At 41.1% G+C, this 16,712-nt stretch overlaps 1 protein-coding gene across 1 annotated transcript in view; it reads left to right on the top strand.

The window, feature by feature from the left end:
* The first annotated feature begins 2,827 nt into the window (after window positions 1-2,827).
* The window catches only part of CUNH1orf21 (chromosome unknown C1orf21 homolog), an 80,772-nt gene continuing 66,887 nt past the window's right edge, over window positions 2,828-16,712 (top strand). The window contains exon 1 of the mRNA XM_009275832.2: window positions 2,828-3,029. Within this exon, the coding sequence (XP_009274107.1) occupies window positions 2,936-3,029 (94 nt within the window). The 5' untranslated portion in view covers window positions 2,828-2,935. The remainder of the gene's footprint in view (window positions 3,030-16,712) is intronic.

Raw genomic sequence — 16,712 nt, 5'->3', positions numbered from 1 at the left:
ATGTGTTTTGCTGCATGTTGGCTGTGTATAAGGCTTCACAAAAAATCCCCTCCCAAAAACCAACCCACTGCTATGTTGTGAAATACATTTGTTTTTTATTCCTAAGCAGCTGTTTCCCTTTTGTAAGTGGTCCCTGCTGAGAGACAGAAGGAAAAAAAAAAGAAAGAGGAAAAATAGTTGAGTAAGGCAACAGCATAATTCATTCAACAGGTACTTCTGTGAGTGCAGTTTGGCTGTTCTGTGACAGAGATGCTGGGTTTGTGGTGTGCAGTGATCTCCCCCACGTACAGCCTGTTTGTGGTCCCACATACACACCTTCTTGCCTTTTCTGGGGTTACATCGGGTCTCCCCTTGCTCTTTGCCCTATAGCTGGCCACGTCCTTTTCCCTTGGATAATATAACTGGTTATATTTTAAATCAAAAATCAAAGTTACTGTTTTCGGGCTCTGCTTACCTTGAGTCTCTTGCTTTTCTTTGAAATCTGAAATGGGGTCTCTGTGGCGAAAAACTTGATTGCTTCTCCCCCGTTTGTTTCAGCTGGTCTATTAAAAGGTATTATCTTTAGGCAAATTTACATCCTCTAAGAAAATTAGTTCACATTTCATTTCCAGTCCAGTTAGCAGTTCCCCTTCTCAGTCTGCTATTTCTCCTCCATCTCCCACACCTCTGTGTGTCTTGCTGTACCTCCTGAGCAGGCACAGCGTGGCTGATGCTTGAAATCCGTATGGATCCTTGTTTCCCACCCCAACAGTGAAACGGAGACCTGTGATCGTGATGCAGGCTGTCATGCTGTTTGGATACATGTGAAGACAAACTGTGAGCTGCAACCCTCACTGTATTGCAAAAGCTTAAGAACAACTAGTGTAGTTTACATGAAATGAGTGTATCGGTATTTGTGATGCATGGCAGTGTAATTAGGATGGCCTGCTCTGGATATTGACTGCTCGGATGTGCACAGAGGGATCTTGAGGGCAATTTGTTTCTTAGCAGGGCTATAGCTTTGTATACGTCTGACAAGCAGACGGATTAAAACCATTTGAAGAATAGCCTTGGAGATTGCTTGAGGAGGCAGGAAGTCTCCCTAGCTTAATACTGACTTTTGCTGCAAAACCTAGGTTTTCTTTTTTGGGGAAAAAAAAAGTACGTAACCATAAAGGGTTAAAAAAATAGCTCAAGGGGGATCTGCTCGCTCCTTTCCACTAACAGCATGTATGCCTTGGTTTAAAATGTTGTGTTTTCGGGTGAGTAGCTAGCTGTGTCTAAGGGAGAACAGAGGGATGGGGCAATTAGAAATTTATGCTCAAGTGTGCATATATAGGAGGAAGGAAAAAAGGAGAAAGCATGTTGGGGAATATACTGAACATAAAGAAAGAAAAATGCATGTAGAGGTGTGACTGGGAGGGTTAGCTGCTTAGAACAGGGATTGAGCATATATACGTTGTATGCTTTGAGTGAAACGCCCTTGTTAAATGGAGAAAAGCACTTTTCTGTGCAGAGTGAGATGGAAGGTGGAAGCTGGTCTGTGAGTAGAAGTGAGAGGTGGTTCTGCATCCAAAGTCCTTCCCCTTGCATGGTAAAAGCCGCCCATCAGGGAACCTGTGGCTGCAATGGCAGAAGCAGAGTCGCTCTTGGCCTTGCTGGCCACATCCTCGTTTCTGTGACTTTGGGGATGGGCAGGGAAGTCCCTCCAAGGGCGGCTGCGGAGGCCCCATAAACCATGTCCTGATGTGTCATGGTGCTGCCTTGGCACGGGCAGGCGTGCTGTTTGTGCTGAGCACACAGGGAAATAAAACTCAGAAGATTTTCTTTGGGGTTCTACATTTCTGGTGGGATGGATACTGCTATATCCTAGGTAAGAGCGCCCTTCTGCTCTTATGGATAAAATTCTTGTGGTTGGCATGCAGTAAAATGAGCCACATCCTTTTAAGTAAATACCCAGAAGTAGTGAGTTAAGAAATTGTGTGTATGATCTTACGCTGTAGCTGAACTGAACAACTCGGCAAAAAGGTGGTTCTTGTTTTCCTCTACCTCTTATCCTCTTCCAAAAGGTTTGGCTGGTGGAAAGGCAAGTCAGGTCATCTTACCCAACTTTGAAGTTGGTTTTGTTTGAGTGTGGAACTATTTGGTCATTAAACAGTTCGTGGTTTTAATTTTTTTTTTTTAATATAAATATTGCAGCTATAAACTAGCTTTTTCTTCCCCCTTTTGTTTTATGTGACATTTGTATTTTTCAGGGAGTGTTATTCCATCTTAAAATGGGGATACTTGCCTTTTTGAACAGTGGAGGTTTTATGGATCCAGTAGAGTAATGATCATGTAGAAAAACGATAATACAGCTGGCTATCGCCTTTCACATCTATTAACATAAAATCTTTAATTGATTTGGGGGGGGTATTTTGTCTGGACACTTGCAATTAACAGCTCTTAATCACTAAAACATTTTGTAAGAAATCTGGCTTGATGGGTAGATTAGTAAAAGGAACAGGAGGAGCAGATATTCCTGGTTTCTTACCTTCTTTCCAAAAAACCCCTGTGTTCTGTGGGAAACATATCTGTGCGCATGTTGCTTTCTTCAAGCCATGGGTTAAATAGTAGAGTTGAAGGAGACACTGAGTTCCTGTCCCAAGGCAGGATTGGTCTACCTGTATCATGATGTACGTATATCAGATGTTTGTTGAATACGGTTTTAACAACCTAAGACGATGGAGACAGCCTGTGCTCTTGTCCTTCCCTCCAAAGACAAACCCCATTATTTGTCTTCAAAGCTCTACATCTAGAGGTTACCTTTTGTCAATATTTTTCTCTCTCTTTCACCATCATTAGGTAGAAGTGTCCTGACAACCACACGGGAAGGTCGATTATTTTTCAAACAATGAGCATGCATCTCTAGACATGATTTGTGGTTCGGTCCAGCTGGAGCTGTCTGAATGAAGCTATGGGCTGTGCCTCCGCCAAGCATGTTTCTACTGTTCAAAATGAAGAGGAAACTCAGAAGGGGAAAAACTATCAGAACGGAGATGTGTTTGGTGGTAAGTGTTGCAGGATTTCATCTTTCTCCCAACATCATGAATGTTCTGGAAGGTATATTTGGGAGCCTTAACCTTTCACAAAATAGAAAGGAAAATGCATGTTAAAATAAATCACTATGATAGTGCAGTTGGCCCCTCCAAGGGACAGTACCATGACACCTGAAACAGAGGTCGGGGTGAAATCCTTAGTGGAAAATTAACATTCTAAGTGCTGTACAGTACTGCATGGTCTTTAACGCCGCGAATCCTGGAATAGCTCAAAGGCAATGAGTTGCACAACCCCCTCATATTTATATATGTGTCTCTGTTATATTTGTCATTAGGTACCAAAATAGTTGACTCATTTCCTAAAAATAAAAATCTGTTCAGTAATAAAAATAATTCCCCAATACTGTTGTCCTGTAAAGCAATAAAACATTAGTTCTGAAATCCTATAGCAAACAGGATTTGAAGGTACAATGAAACTAGAAATAACCTTCTGTGAGGGATTCATTGGTACTGGGAAGCTCTGAACATGGGATGAAAACATCTGTTTCACTGTGTGGGAAGACTGGTCTATGATCCAGGTATTATCACAGACACTTGTGCATCAGGAAAGTTGTATAAGATAAAATGTATAGTCAGGTTCATGATTTTTCTTCCTCTTCCCCCCCCCCGATTCTGTTAATATATGTTGTATTGTTTAGATAGTGATCTAAACAATAATTCAGTTTTTTAAATGTTAGGACTTATCTGGAAGACTGTTCAGAAATGAGATTTCTAGATCTGCCCAGATATCTATCTGAAAGTTAAGTCAGCTGTGAATAAGCTAACTTGGTACTGTTATTCTTAAAATAGGTGCATTGCTACTGACTACACTAAGCTTCTCTTCTCTGGTGGTTTTTATAGCAATTGTTTGTGTAGAAGTGAGAATGACGCATCTAGCAGCAAAAAATATCTCCCTTTAATTTCAAGAGCAATGATATTTTACTTTTTCAACTTTTCTGGGGGCTAGCTTGCTCCCAACAGTGGATCCCAAAGTAAGAATACTTAGAGGCATAATCTGAAGAGAAGGTAGTTGTTCAGCAAACTTCAGGCCCGAATGATGGGTTATTTTCCTGTGTGTGCTCCTTCACTAACCTGAGAGATGCTGGTTTTGGAATTGTGAGTTCAGTATGTTGCTTTTATTTAAAACAGTCTTTAAGTGCTGTCACAAACAGAACGCTCTATTAGTTTACTAAAGGAATTTGAGTTTATATTTTAGCTGATATTTAGTGAGGGAGCAATTTTTGGCAATATGCGTGCCTTAGGGTTTTTTTTGTTTAACTGCATGCTGTGGGCCAAAGATCATAACTTTAGTGACAAGAAACCTAAAGTAACTTCTGGAAGCAGAGGATCAAGAAGACCGAAGGGATTTTAAAGGGCTCCCACTTTATAGAGCTGGACTGGTGTCAGCGGTGTAATTTAGCTATTGTGCAATCCATTTGCGGGCTGTTAATTGTTCCCTATTTTACAGAAACCTATCAATGTCAGGAATACTACCCTCTGTTAACCATTTTCTGGTACATAGTTTAGGTACACAGTTTGTCATTGCTAAAGATCCTGTTCAATGACTGACCCTTTTTTAGCAGAGAGTTGGAGTCTGTGACTTAAACGATTTGTTGAATGGTAACCAGAATGAGCACAAAAACCATGTTTTTCCCTTGCTGCTGAGGGACAGCCTCCAGATCAGGAATTGGGTGTATGAGAAAGGTGACCTGGAGTGTACCTGGCTTTACTGCTGTCCTTTTGGGACTCATAAATGATCAACAGGATGCTTAAATGCCCAGAAGCAGGAAGCCGCATGCTTCACGTGTCCAGTGCTTTGCATAGTTCCTGAACACAATTTTTCAATATAAAAAAAGAGAGGCAAGAAAAATACACCTTAACATCATATTTATTGTCCTTCTTAACAATCTTCTGGATTTGCCAAATGCCTAGAGCTCTTTCATAGGAGACTGACTACTATTCCTGCTCCCCCTTCTTCCACGTTGGAAATCATAGTGGCAATTGCATTGTTTGTTATGAGTTAGCTCTGAAAGCTCAGAGTATTCTGCCCACTTCATTTTCTATTAAACTTTCATGTTGTTAGTCCCAAATTAATTCCATGTAACATATTCTGCAGAGTTATTCCTTAAGTCATCAAGGAGGAAGTCAGTGCCATATCAGAGGCCTGTCATCATCAACTTCCTACAAGGAGAGAGCATAGTCGTGCTAGATTTGAACAGACGATCTCAGCTAGGATGACAAATCTTAGCAGAATAAGTTCCCAGAGATACAGGAGGATCCACAGAGTCAACGAAGGTTAAAGAGCACTGCAGCACTTCCATCATGCATTTCCCCCATCCAGTTCCAAGTGCCAAGAGCTGCTGAATGTTTCCTTGCTTATTGCTGGGAAGGGACAGAAGTGTTTCATCTGGCCAGTGGCCAAGAGCAAAGTATCTCTGCAGCCTGTAAGGATCAAAAATTAACTGCAGAATGACTAGGCAGAGCAAGACCAAGGTGAACGGCAGGGAAATCAGATGGTTCATGAGGAGCAAGAAGGTAATGGAAAGGGAATTAGAGGCAATCAGTGAGAGGTTTTGGGTAAGAAGGCAGCAAAGTAAAAGAAACAGAGATGACAAGTGGGGTTGGAAGGTAGCTGATGTAGTGATAGCATTGATAACACCCTGAGAATATTAGTATCCATAAATTATGATAGTCATAGATGATGAACACTTGCAGTGTTTGCATCTGGGGACTAATCTGACATAAAGCACCTGTACAGAACTAGCAGGTACAAGCTTCATAGTTGTAGTAGCCCAGATTGCCTCAGATGTTTCACAAGTGGAGAAAATCCTGAAGGACTTGGAACAGCAATGACAGAATTAAAGGAAAATACCTCAATGCTGGTGCTGCCTTCCCTGGGCAGCTGGTGTGATCTGAAAGATGCAGCTTACAGTATATTTATTGCCCCTCGCTGATTGCTTAACACCTGAGATGAAAACGGTATTCTTCTTTCTTCTTTGAACAGACAAGTTGCAGGCAGAGTCAACAGTAAGGATTGTACTTTCCATCTTGCTTTTGCATTAAATAGGTCATTTTGAGTGAGAGGAAGTATGAAAATACTTTATTTGGTTCTAGCCAGTTTTGCTTTTACCTTTGCCTTAGGCTGCTGGGTTTTTTTGCTACTTAAGGATTTTTGTCGTGTGTGGTTGAAAGCATTAGCCACAGCTGAAAAAACCTTTCGCTTTCCCACATACCACCCTTTTTCCACAAATATGTGCAGTTGTTCATGTGATTTTCTGTGAGCTCCATCTTCTCTGGTGCTCAAGAGCTTTCCTATTTTGCTCCACTGCTATAACTGCAGCTCCACAAGTAGCAAGTGGAGCTACTGAGGAATGAACTAGATGGTCTTCATTACCATTGCACTTGTTTTCCAGCTGGGCAATAAGAACTGCCAATGCCAGCCTGCCGTGATACAGAGCCAGTGGCTACTCTATACCATCTCTGCTGTCAAGGTTGAGTAACGATGGAAGTTTCAGAGGGCAGAGAAGAAGGGGGTTAGTCATAGCCTGGGGTTATAAGGTTCCCTCTTGTAACTGATGGAAAAGAGCTGTAATTATAATGAGAGTGCTGGGGGGAGGAGAGAAGACCTGTCTAGTTGTAGTTAAACGTGGATTCTTGCTGTGAAAGAGTTCTGCTGTACATGTAGTAACAATCCTTAGTTGTCTGAACTAAAGAAGACATCGAGGTGGTCTCAGAACTGTGTAAATGGTGGTGTCTCCAAGCTTCTCATTTGGGGTAAGCTCATGGTACAGGACTTCATGAGTAAAGGAAGGGTGGAAAGGACCTAAGTAATTCCTGTGCAGCTCCTTGCTCTCTGTGCCTTGGATAACAATTCTCTGTTCATGTTGCAGAAGTTGCCAGAACAACATCATTATTGCATTGCCAACTTTGACTTCCTTTGCTCTGAACACACTTATAGTCCTTCAGCACTTTTTCCTCTTCCTCTCATGGGAGAAGCAGGCAAAGAAGCCATGCAGGAGTTATGAGCACCAACAAGGCTGCAGCTTTGCCCTCTGCCTTTTTGTTGTCACTCAGCTTGCATGCCATGAGCCTTATACTTGTCTTGCCAGCCCTCCCTCCAAGTCCTTAGATTGTGGCCTGTCTAGAAGACCGCTTAACATTTCCAAAGCTTTCTTCAGGGGTTGCGATGTTAGTCTTAGGGTTTATCCACCCTTCTTTAGACAAAAAGGAGATAATTTCCAGGTATACAGTGTTTGGATATTTTTTTTCTAATCAGTAGTTTTTGCTCGACTATAGATGTCACTTTGAATCCAGAGACTTATTTTCTGAACTGCTTGGAGTGGTGCAGTTCTGCTTCTGTTCTTCCTCAGAGCCTCTAGATGCTTTTTCCTTCTTGCCTGGTGGTGGTTGGTTGAAGCCAAGTCTATTGACTATTTGAGAGATCATCGCTTCTGTGAGGATCTTACTTTTAAAAGTCACTGCAGGTTAAGATTGTGCTCCAGTGCCTCATCTCCTCCCCAGCTTTTAACCTTTCTTTTTTCAATTGAGCAGACACATTGAGCCAGGTGTTCACTGTAAATTTGAAACTCTAGTGTTTAAAACTGAGAAACCCACTGTGAAACCCATGAATTCCGTAAGAACAAATTCTGGTTAACTGAAAACAACATAAAAATTGCCATCTTATCCCAAACTGTAGAAGGCACGCTGCATTTTGCTGTAATATATATTTAAATAATTGAGTTAGCAGGCCTATCAAAGGAGATGTTCTAGAGAAGATTGAATATAATATGATTATTATGTCTTGTTGGTCTCTAATGACTTTAAAATCCCTCTAATAAGGATAATAATAATAAATCTTCATTTATTCATCATTCCACTTCAAAGCTGATTTCCAGGGCAATACATAAGAACTATAATAATGTAAATACCAATGAAGAACAAAATGCCATTATAGAGGCTTGAGCGTTGTTGATGTCAGCATATGTTTTAATAATATAACGTCTCTTGTAAACTAATTTTATTTGTGCCTTTTTAAAAAATCATGGGATGTTCATTTGGGGAGGAGGTTGTTGGCGTAATTTTTTGTGAGAAAATTAAAACTGGTAATGTGATTTCTTGGGGGGGGGGAAGGCTTTAGAATCTGTTTATTAATCTGAGAGGCTAATCCAGACGTTTATGTGGAGCTCTTGGGTGCTTTGCAAAAGTAAGAGTAAGCATGACAGGTAAGAATCTTCTGGCAAATTGGGATATCCGTGCTGCAATTGCCAGATAGGATTTCTGTTATTAACAGCAGCTCCAGGGAAGTGGTGGAGTCCCCATCCCTGGAGGTATTTAAAAGACGTGTAGATGAGGCGCTTAGGGACATGGTTTAGTGGGCATGGTGGTGTTGGGTTGATGGTTGGACTCGATGATCTTAGAGGTCTTTTCCAACCTCAATGATTCTATGATTCTATGATTCTATGATTCCAATTGCTAAACCAGTCTAAATAAAGCTGAACACAAAGCACAATAGTTTTGTAAACCGATTTATCTCAGAGCAGCTGGGAGAATTAGAAAAGGAAATCTTTAGCATTGAGGTATTGTAATGAGATTGAAAAACTGATCGACGCACATAGTATCTGATTGCTTCACAAGCTCTAGTGTAGTCATCTTCACAACTTTCCTGGTTTGTATTCACAGACCCACCCCTGTTTTAGAGATGGACAGCATGGAGAAGATGTGGGAGGGACCTGATGTCAGAACACTTGCAGATGTGCATGCCCTTATTTCTGCTCTGCTCTTCCTCACCTGTTTTTTTCTTTCCAACAGTTTTCTCCTGTGTTGATACTTCTTCCCAAATCTTTTGAAAATGCCATAGTTCAAAAGCCAAGCAGGAAAGTTAGAGTATTTAAATATGGCAAGTATTGATCTGTCCTGTATGGTGGCAGCTGGCCTGCAGTGTCAGGAAAGCAACAACCCATCTCACAGGGAGGACTCCCTTCTCTCACCAAATTGAGGAGTTCAGCTTAGCCACCCAAAACAAATACGCTGCTCTGTAGGTGCCATACTTGAACTGGAAGGAGGTAGCTTTATTTGGCTTCTTGTTCACCAATACCACCATTTAAAACCCAAAATCTTTATCAACTCGTCATGAGTTTTTTCATGTTGGTGTATTCTTTCTTCCTATATGTTTTATGGGTTTGTCTCACTTCTGCTAAGCCTTGCCTTGTGACAGTCAATTATTTCTTTCCACGCGTCTGCCCTGTCTCATCCATGTGGGTATCTCAGTCCGCTGCCCAAGACAGCAGAGCTCTGGCTTACTTTGATGTATGCCGTGTGCATTTGAAGTAAGTGCCAAAAGATGCTGAAATATTTGAAACTTTTAAAACATGTCCACTGTATACAGGAAGAGAATGGCAAGGGGAATTTGGGGCTATGACTTACCTTTCCTAAATATGCGGAATCTCCAGAAATATTGTGCCCAAACCTTTGTAGAGATTAGTTTGTTTTGAAGGCTCTTTCCTTGATTAACAGGCCTAGAATTACTATCTTATTCAAAACTTCAGGCTCAGGTTGTTGCATAGGACACTTTAAAATATCTGTGAGCCCAGCAGACTGTTCAGATGTCCTTGATTAATATGAGATCAACTTCCTAAACCTGCCTTTCTCCACCTAGTTCCTGTGCACAAAATTCTGCAGGTCATCTTCGGGCCATTTGAAGTTCTGAAGTTGGGAAGTTTTTAGATAAAATTTGAAGTGGGAAAAATATACTAGAAGTGTTTTCAGTGAATAACACCTTCCTGTTACCTCTCGATTTCCCTCAACTGTCAGAAAAAAATGCTGAAATTGAGAACAAGAAATTCTTCTGAAAGGCAGCATGGCCATCCTCACTGAACTGAAACTATCTGGAATGCCGTAGCTTAAGAAATATAACTTCTGTCAGGTTGACCGTGAACGCATGCCATGATCAGAAGCTCTTGCTGCACTAGGTTTCACACAAACACACAGCTCACTTTGCCTCACAGCATTTATTTTATTGACTCTCTTGGTCAGCTGGTTAGCACTCCAATAGTAATTGCTCCAGCTCATTTGGCTGTCCTGACATGCTTCTGCAATGTCAGATCTTACTCATTATAGGGACAGTAGTGATTATGCATAAGGGGACCAGCACCATGCAGTGTCCTAATACCATACTGGATATTTTGAGACAATAACCTTTTTAAAAGACATTTTCAAACATGAACAAATACCTCTGGTACAGCCACAGGCACTCGTTCCGTGCAGTGCTTAGTCTGAACTGCATGGAAGTGAGTGGCACGTAGGCACTCGCTCTCTGAAAACCCGGTCTCAGGGGTGCAAAACTTTAAATATCACAGTGAGTTTCAAAGGAGGAGATTTTCATTGCTTAAATTCAAATTCCAGCTGAGCTCCTGGAAGGGTAGCTTTCATGTTGTTCATGATTTCAGCAGCTCATGTTATAAAGTAGATCTTGCTTCAATGCTTGAAAGCTGAAGAAAAGCAGATGAGCGCATTGCAGCGTAGGGCTGAAGTGCATGAGCATCTTCCAGAATTATACTGGACTCTGTTTTTCCTCACTTTTTTTATTCAGGTGAAATATTTCTTTAGTTTAACAACATCTTTGTTTTAATCCACTTTGTTCCAACACAATTTGGTGATAGCCTGCTTCTTATCTAAGTAAACGTGGGTCAGTCCTAAACACGTGTTTCAGGAAGTGAAAGAGAAGAATAGAACCAAAAAACAGTTTGGTGTTATGTTCATGTGGGAAATATAATAAAATTGCATTTGTTATCTAGGTTTATGATGTATTTGTGTAACTCTGAGAACACCCTTGGTAAGTCAATAATTCACTATTTTATTCCAATAAGGAAGCAACAGTTTAAAAAAAAAAAAAAATCAAAACAAAACCAAACCCCACCCTCAGGTTTTGTCTAGTCATGTATTTGTGATCAATGTGTGGAAAGAAAGTGTTTTCCACATGAATTAAAACTCTGTATTTTCACCTTTTGTGAACAGAAGTGGCTCATCTTTATAGCTCTCTTGGAAAAGGTACTGCTTTTGCAGTATAAGGAAGAAGCTGTTCTGGGCTATGGGTTTGCTCAGAGAGTAGTAGCAAAACAAGCTCTTCATCTCACTCCAGCAAGTAAATATTTAGAGATACACATAAAGAATATAAAAAGAGCCTTTTGTAGAAGGTGTAACGGGCCAGCATCTCTCCTGGAGCAGGAGCAGGGTTGCCTCACAAGGGGGGATGAGCTGGGAGCTGAGGGTGACCCCAGCACATGCAGTGCCCTCACTGTTGGTGTGCAGTCCCACGGGGCCTGAACACGGGCCAGAGCTGGGTGTTGGTGACAGGGTCCATCAGCAGTCCCAGGTATGGCAGTGAACCAGGTCCAGGGTCCATCCAGGGAGGAGCAGCAGGAGATGAGGCTGGAGGCAGGGATGGGGATGAGCTAGAGCTTGCCTGAGGGCATTGTTCAGGAGAGAAGATACCTACAATGTGGGGTTGAGGTCCCTTCAGGAGATGCGACCAGAGGCAGGACTGGAGACAGGCGGACCTGCTCTGGCAAGGACTGAAGGCCCAACCCTCAGCTGAAACAGAGCTCCTGGATCCACGGGCAGAACGTGAAACTGGGGGTTTCGTGAGGCTGGTCATGGCCTCTTAGTGCACTCAGGGCCCTGGCAGCATCTGTCCATTGTGAGCTTTATGTAATGATTGTGATTGAACTAGCTCTCTCTTCTACTCCTCCCCCTTTTGTTTTTACTTGCAAATGGAGAAATACTGGTCTGGTGGTCCTTAGGGATGAGATCCAAGTCAATAGAAAGGTTCCTGTAGGCTCCAAGAAGATACCTTGCCACTTTTGACAAGATTGGTTTTCAGCATCTAGTTTCACTGATCCAGCAGTGAAGAAAACTAGTTCAGAAGTGATGACAGAGTAGCTCTTTAAATACTTGGGTGTTGGAAAATTGCTTAGTTGTAAATCTTTTCAGTGAAGTCAAGCAACAGTGGTCGAAGACATTCCTCGGTCAGGTATAGTAATCCCTGTGCAACCCATTGCTAGCGGTAGCGGTGGGGTTCCCATTCAGGGAGAGTTAAAGAGCTTGTCCCCCCCCTGCAGTGCTGTATACATTATGATGAGTACCTTCTGTTTTGATAGCACTCCAGAGTCTGTCAGGACTGGGTACGACCGAGCTAGCAATTGTCTGAACGTGGATAAAGACATGTCATACTTCCCTGTTGCTATCTTCATATCTCACGCAACAGTTGCCACCTCTGTCATACCATTGACCTTACAGCTACAGAAGCTTTTTGTTCATTTTAAGTCAAAGTACAAGAAAACACTGACCCTTGGAAGCTGATCACATCCACCACCAGTGAGCAAGCCTGTTCTAGGGAGCAGATTGACCGAGCAGATGCACAGAAACAAATCGCTTGTTTTTATGCGCTGGAGGAGTGTTCTCAGTCATTGGCAGGGTGAGGTTGTGCATTGCTATGCCCTCAGCCACACTGCAGGGCTGCTTTGGGGAGGCACTGCATTTATGTCAACCGAGCGGCTGATTTACCAGGTATAGCCTTCCTGTTCTTAGTCATGACTTCTCCTGGCAGGAAGCAAAAAACAAGCAATAAAGAAAAATGGTGCATACTTGGAGTTCTGTCTCCTATTACTTCAGTTCTTTCCTTTGAAAAAAAAAATCAGAAAGACCCTAAATGAGATTACTTTCCCAAATGGATATCAGATCTTTGCTGTATAAATGTTGCTGATGTTTTCCTACCTGTAAGCAGAGAACAACTGACTAAATTTAACAAAACAAGTTCTTATTTTTTGCTGCTGCTTTTTGAGATTATTGTATTGGATGACTGAGCTGATATAGTAGCGTATGGCCCTTAGCTTAAAAAATAATCCCTGTAGTTTAAACCATGTTCACTATCTAGCCAGAAGACGCAAAGTATCCTTCTTCTTTGCAGCCCTTTAACCTTAGTATATGGTTTGACATCAAACATTTAACTTAAGCATTTAACTTTAGCTTTGGAATGGTTGAAAATGTGTGTGGATAATTTTGCAATAGGAAAACTGAAGAAAGAGGGGGTGACTCCTGCTTTATTTTTGTGAAACCATAATTTTTTAAGTTTTTCTCTTGCGTAGGGATGAATTTGAAATTGCTTGACACCTTAAAAAGAGCTAGACTTAAAGCAGAGCAGGTGTCCACGAATTAACTAGATAGCCTTCAGACTCTATAGTTATCTTCTTCTGGCAGTTAATTGTCTTGCAATGTTTACAACCCCTCGTCATGGTATTAGATGAGGGAATTATTCTGCAGTGTCATTCTACTTAGTGTAAATGCACTGTATTTATACAGACCTTTTCTGGTACAGCCACTGTTTATCTGCTTTGCAGCAATGCCTGGGTTTCCAGCCTGGTGTCTGCTGGGTTTGGCATGATATGCATGCGATCAGACTCAGCACCTTTCGTGGGGATTTATAGTATAAAGAGAGAAGGTGAACCAAGGTGGAGAAACAGTTGTTATCCCTGTTTTGGGGGGAGAAATTAATCACAGGCAGGTCGTAACTTCCCTGCTTCTTAGTTTAATGTAAGCTTTCACCTTTTCCAATCTGCCCATCAGTGTCAGAGCACCTGAAGGAGATGTACCAGAGGATGGGGGGCTCTGAGGTCACCCCTGAGTCTCTGCAAGCAGTTGATACGTGGACAGAGTTAATGTAGTTTTAGTCTTGGGAATGACCCTTCCCACAAGCTGCTTAGCTCAATGAAGAGTATAGTCAAAGTTGAATACAGATAAAGTGCATGGGGTATGCATTTCACAATTGCATTAGTGTACTATAAATAGGGCCATACATCCGCCTTTGGTATTTGCTAGAAAGAAGCCAGGATGTATTTTCTGGCAGCCTTGGTGCTGAAGGAAATCCGTTTATTTTATGGTACAGACAAACTTACTTTTTTTACTTAATCTTTTAAAGACAGAATCCTTGGCGTTCATTGCCTACCTATAGGTGCAAACGAGGAAAAATCATGGTAAAAATGCCACAAACTTTAAATTACTGCAGTGTTCCTTTTGTCATTTTCCAAGTGTTGTATTACTTGGCCACAAAGTACAAAAAAAAACAAACAAACAACCCCCCCCCCCCCCAAAAAAAAACCCCACAACCAAAAACCAAAGACTGAAATTTGGCCAGGCAAACCTCTGTCTGGGGAATAATTCTCTGATTCCCCAGGTAAGCCTTGTGGAGCTGCATGGATGCGTATTCATTTCAGCAACACAAGGCTGTAATTTTATAGTAGGAATATCTACTGGTAGAAATACCTATTAAATACAAGGAAAAGATACCTGACCAGTAAGTATTTGTGTACCCTCGCATACACAGCCAAAGATGCCTTTACAGGTTAGTTGCTATGAAACTTTGATCTCTAAAATGCTGCCAAAATGCTTCGTTGTCTTATGTGCTTGGACTACAGCGAAACGTCTGTTTGCTAACATAGAAGGCATTTTTCCATTAGGTACTTCTCCAAAACACTGTGCCATCATGGGTATTTTAAATAAATCCTATAACCAAGCTGTCTCACGTTGTCCCTGGTCCAAGGCCAAAGACCGACAGTGCCCTGTCTTGAGCTTGCACCACAAAAAACCTGGAAAAAAATGGGAAAAAAATTGGAAATGTTAAGATTGCTGCCTCATGGGCTTATAAAAAAACAGCCTGGCTTCTGCTGAGTGGGTGCAATTGTGCCCTGCCACACGCCTCTTCTTCTTATCTGTATGAGGGGGGCTCTGGCAAAAAGGATCAGGTTTAGGGTGCTCTTAAATTATGTATTTCCTTTCTGCTCTTGTAACGGGAGCACTGTAAGGGGCTGTTCAGGCGACAGAGGCACGGAGCACTTCATGTTCTGTGATACTGGGAAATAGCATGAAGTCACCTTTGCTTCAGGATTTATGATTTCAGGAATGATCTTGGTCTATTCAAAGGGAAAAAAGGGGGTGTAGGTGTTTTTCATGGAAGTCTCCTAATTTGTATTAATGGTTGTATGTATTAAAATTGCATACATTTTATCTTCTGTATTTTGTCGTCAAGTATATATTGACTTTCTAACTATAGAAACCAGGTGCATCTTGAGATCTTTTTAGGCTGAAAGTGCTTGTCTAATATAAGTGCTCTAAGCACACATTTCTTATTTTGATTTTTTTTTTAGCTATTATTAAAAACTGACTTTTCTCACACATTGATATTTTGCTTTCTTTTAAAGTGTTGCCCAGAGGGAAGGGGAGGAGACATGGAAAATCACTAGCTTTTTTAAATTTCTTTTTCTTTTCTTTTCCACCCAGTCATCTTTGCACTTCCAGTGTATCCTAAATGTGTGTGTTCATATATTATTTGCACGGAGCGGCTGCGATGTGGTTGCAAGACAGAAGGCAGCAAACAGGGACGAGTACTTCTAGTCTCATAAACAGGTTATGTTTGTGATGACAGTAGGGACAAGGGAGGAGATCGTTAATGGTACAAGATGGCGTGGAAGAGCACTGACGACATGCTGCAGAGAATTGGGAGTTAATTTGTGGCTTGGCATATATGGTGAGATGGAGATGTTAAACCAGACATCTCCTCTGACTGGACGGGGCTGTGAGCCAAGCAGTCCCTTGCTGCCCAGTGTCACTCCAGTTCCAGGAATTTGTTAGGGTGTTCCCATCGTTACTGTTGATTGCTTGAATGATACGCCTCCGTCGGGGCCTTGTGGGTGGTAGGTGTTTGCTTTTGGGGCTTTAGACAAAGCTTTTGCAACATGGATGCTGCTCAGGGAAGTAGGCATCTTTCAGAGATAACAAATTTCTTTCAGAGATAACAAATGAACTCTGAACATTGTAACCAGAGTAAAATATTAATCTTTCCGATAAATTAATTTTGTAGCTTTTTGGATGGTCTGTAAGTAAAGTAATGTAATTAACTTTTGTATCTCTTGCATCTGGAAATGTGTGCATTTATTTATGTATTTTATAAATTAAGTTTTCATTAGTCTCCCCCTCCCTTCTTGGTTTACAGAAATACTAGCAAAGTAAGTAAAGTAATGTAATTAACTTTTGTATCTCTTGCATCTGGAAATGTGTGCATTTATTTATGTATTTTATAAATTAAGTTTTCATTAGTCTCCCCCTCCCTTCTTGGTTTACAGAAATACTAGCAATGAGGAGGCATTTGTGCTCAGCATGAATCTCCAGTATGTTACTCTGGATAATTAATTATTCTGTCCCTTTCATAATGCAATTAATAAAAATGAAATAGCTGTTAATTTACAAATACTCTTTGAAGTACGTGAGCAGTGAAAATTTGATAGACTAATATTAATGGCAGAAAGCTACTATGCCAGAAAGTATGTGAAAATCCATTTCAAGTCATTGTTGCAGGGCAACAATCTCATTTAATAGTTGACTGATTGAGAATGCCATTACTTGTTAAGTAAAGAGGAATCAGATTTTTTATTGACGAGGATACTGATACCTCATCTTGTATTTGCAATATAATAAAAAGATAAATATAATAAAATAATATATATAAATAATATATAAATATACAATTTAAAAAAATGTGCTGAAAGATGAGCTGGCGGGGAAGAAGACCGGCCTGGCTGAACAGAGAGCTTTGGCTAGAACTCAGGA

This window comes from Aptenodytes forsteri, unplaced genomic scaffold, assembly GCF_000699145.1.
Source record: "Aptenodytes forsteri isolate BGI_AS27 unplaced genomic scaffold, ASM69914v1 Scaffold289, whole genome shotgun sequence".
Taxonomy (NCBI): domain Eukaryota; kingdom Metazoa; phylum Chordata; class Aves; order Sphenisciformes; family Spheniscidae; genus Aptenodytes; species Aptenodytes forsteri.
Note: the sequence above shows the minus strand (reverse complement) of the source record. Positions and strands in the feature narration are given on the sequence as shown.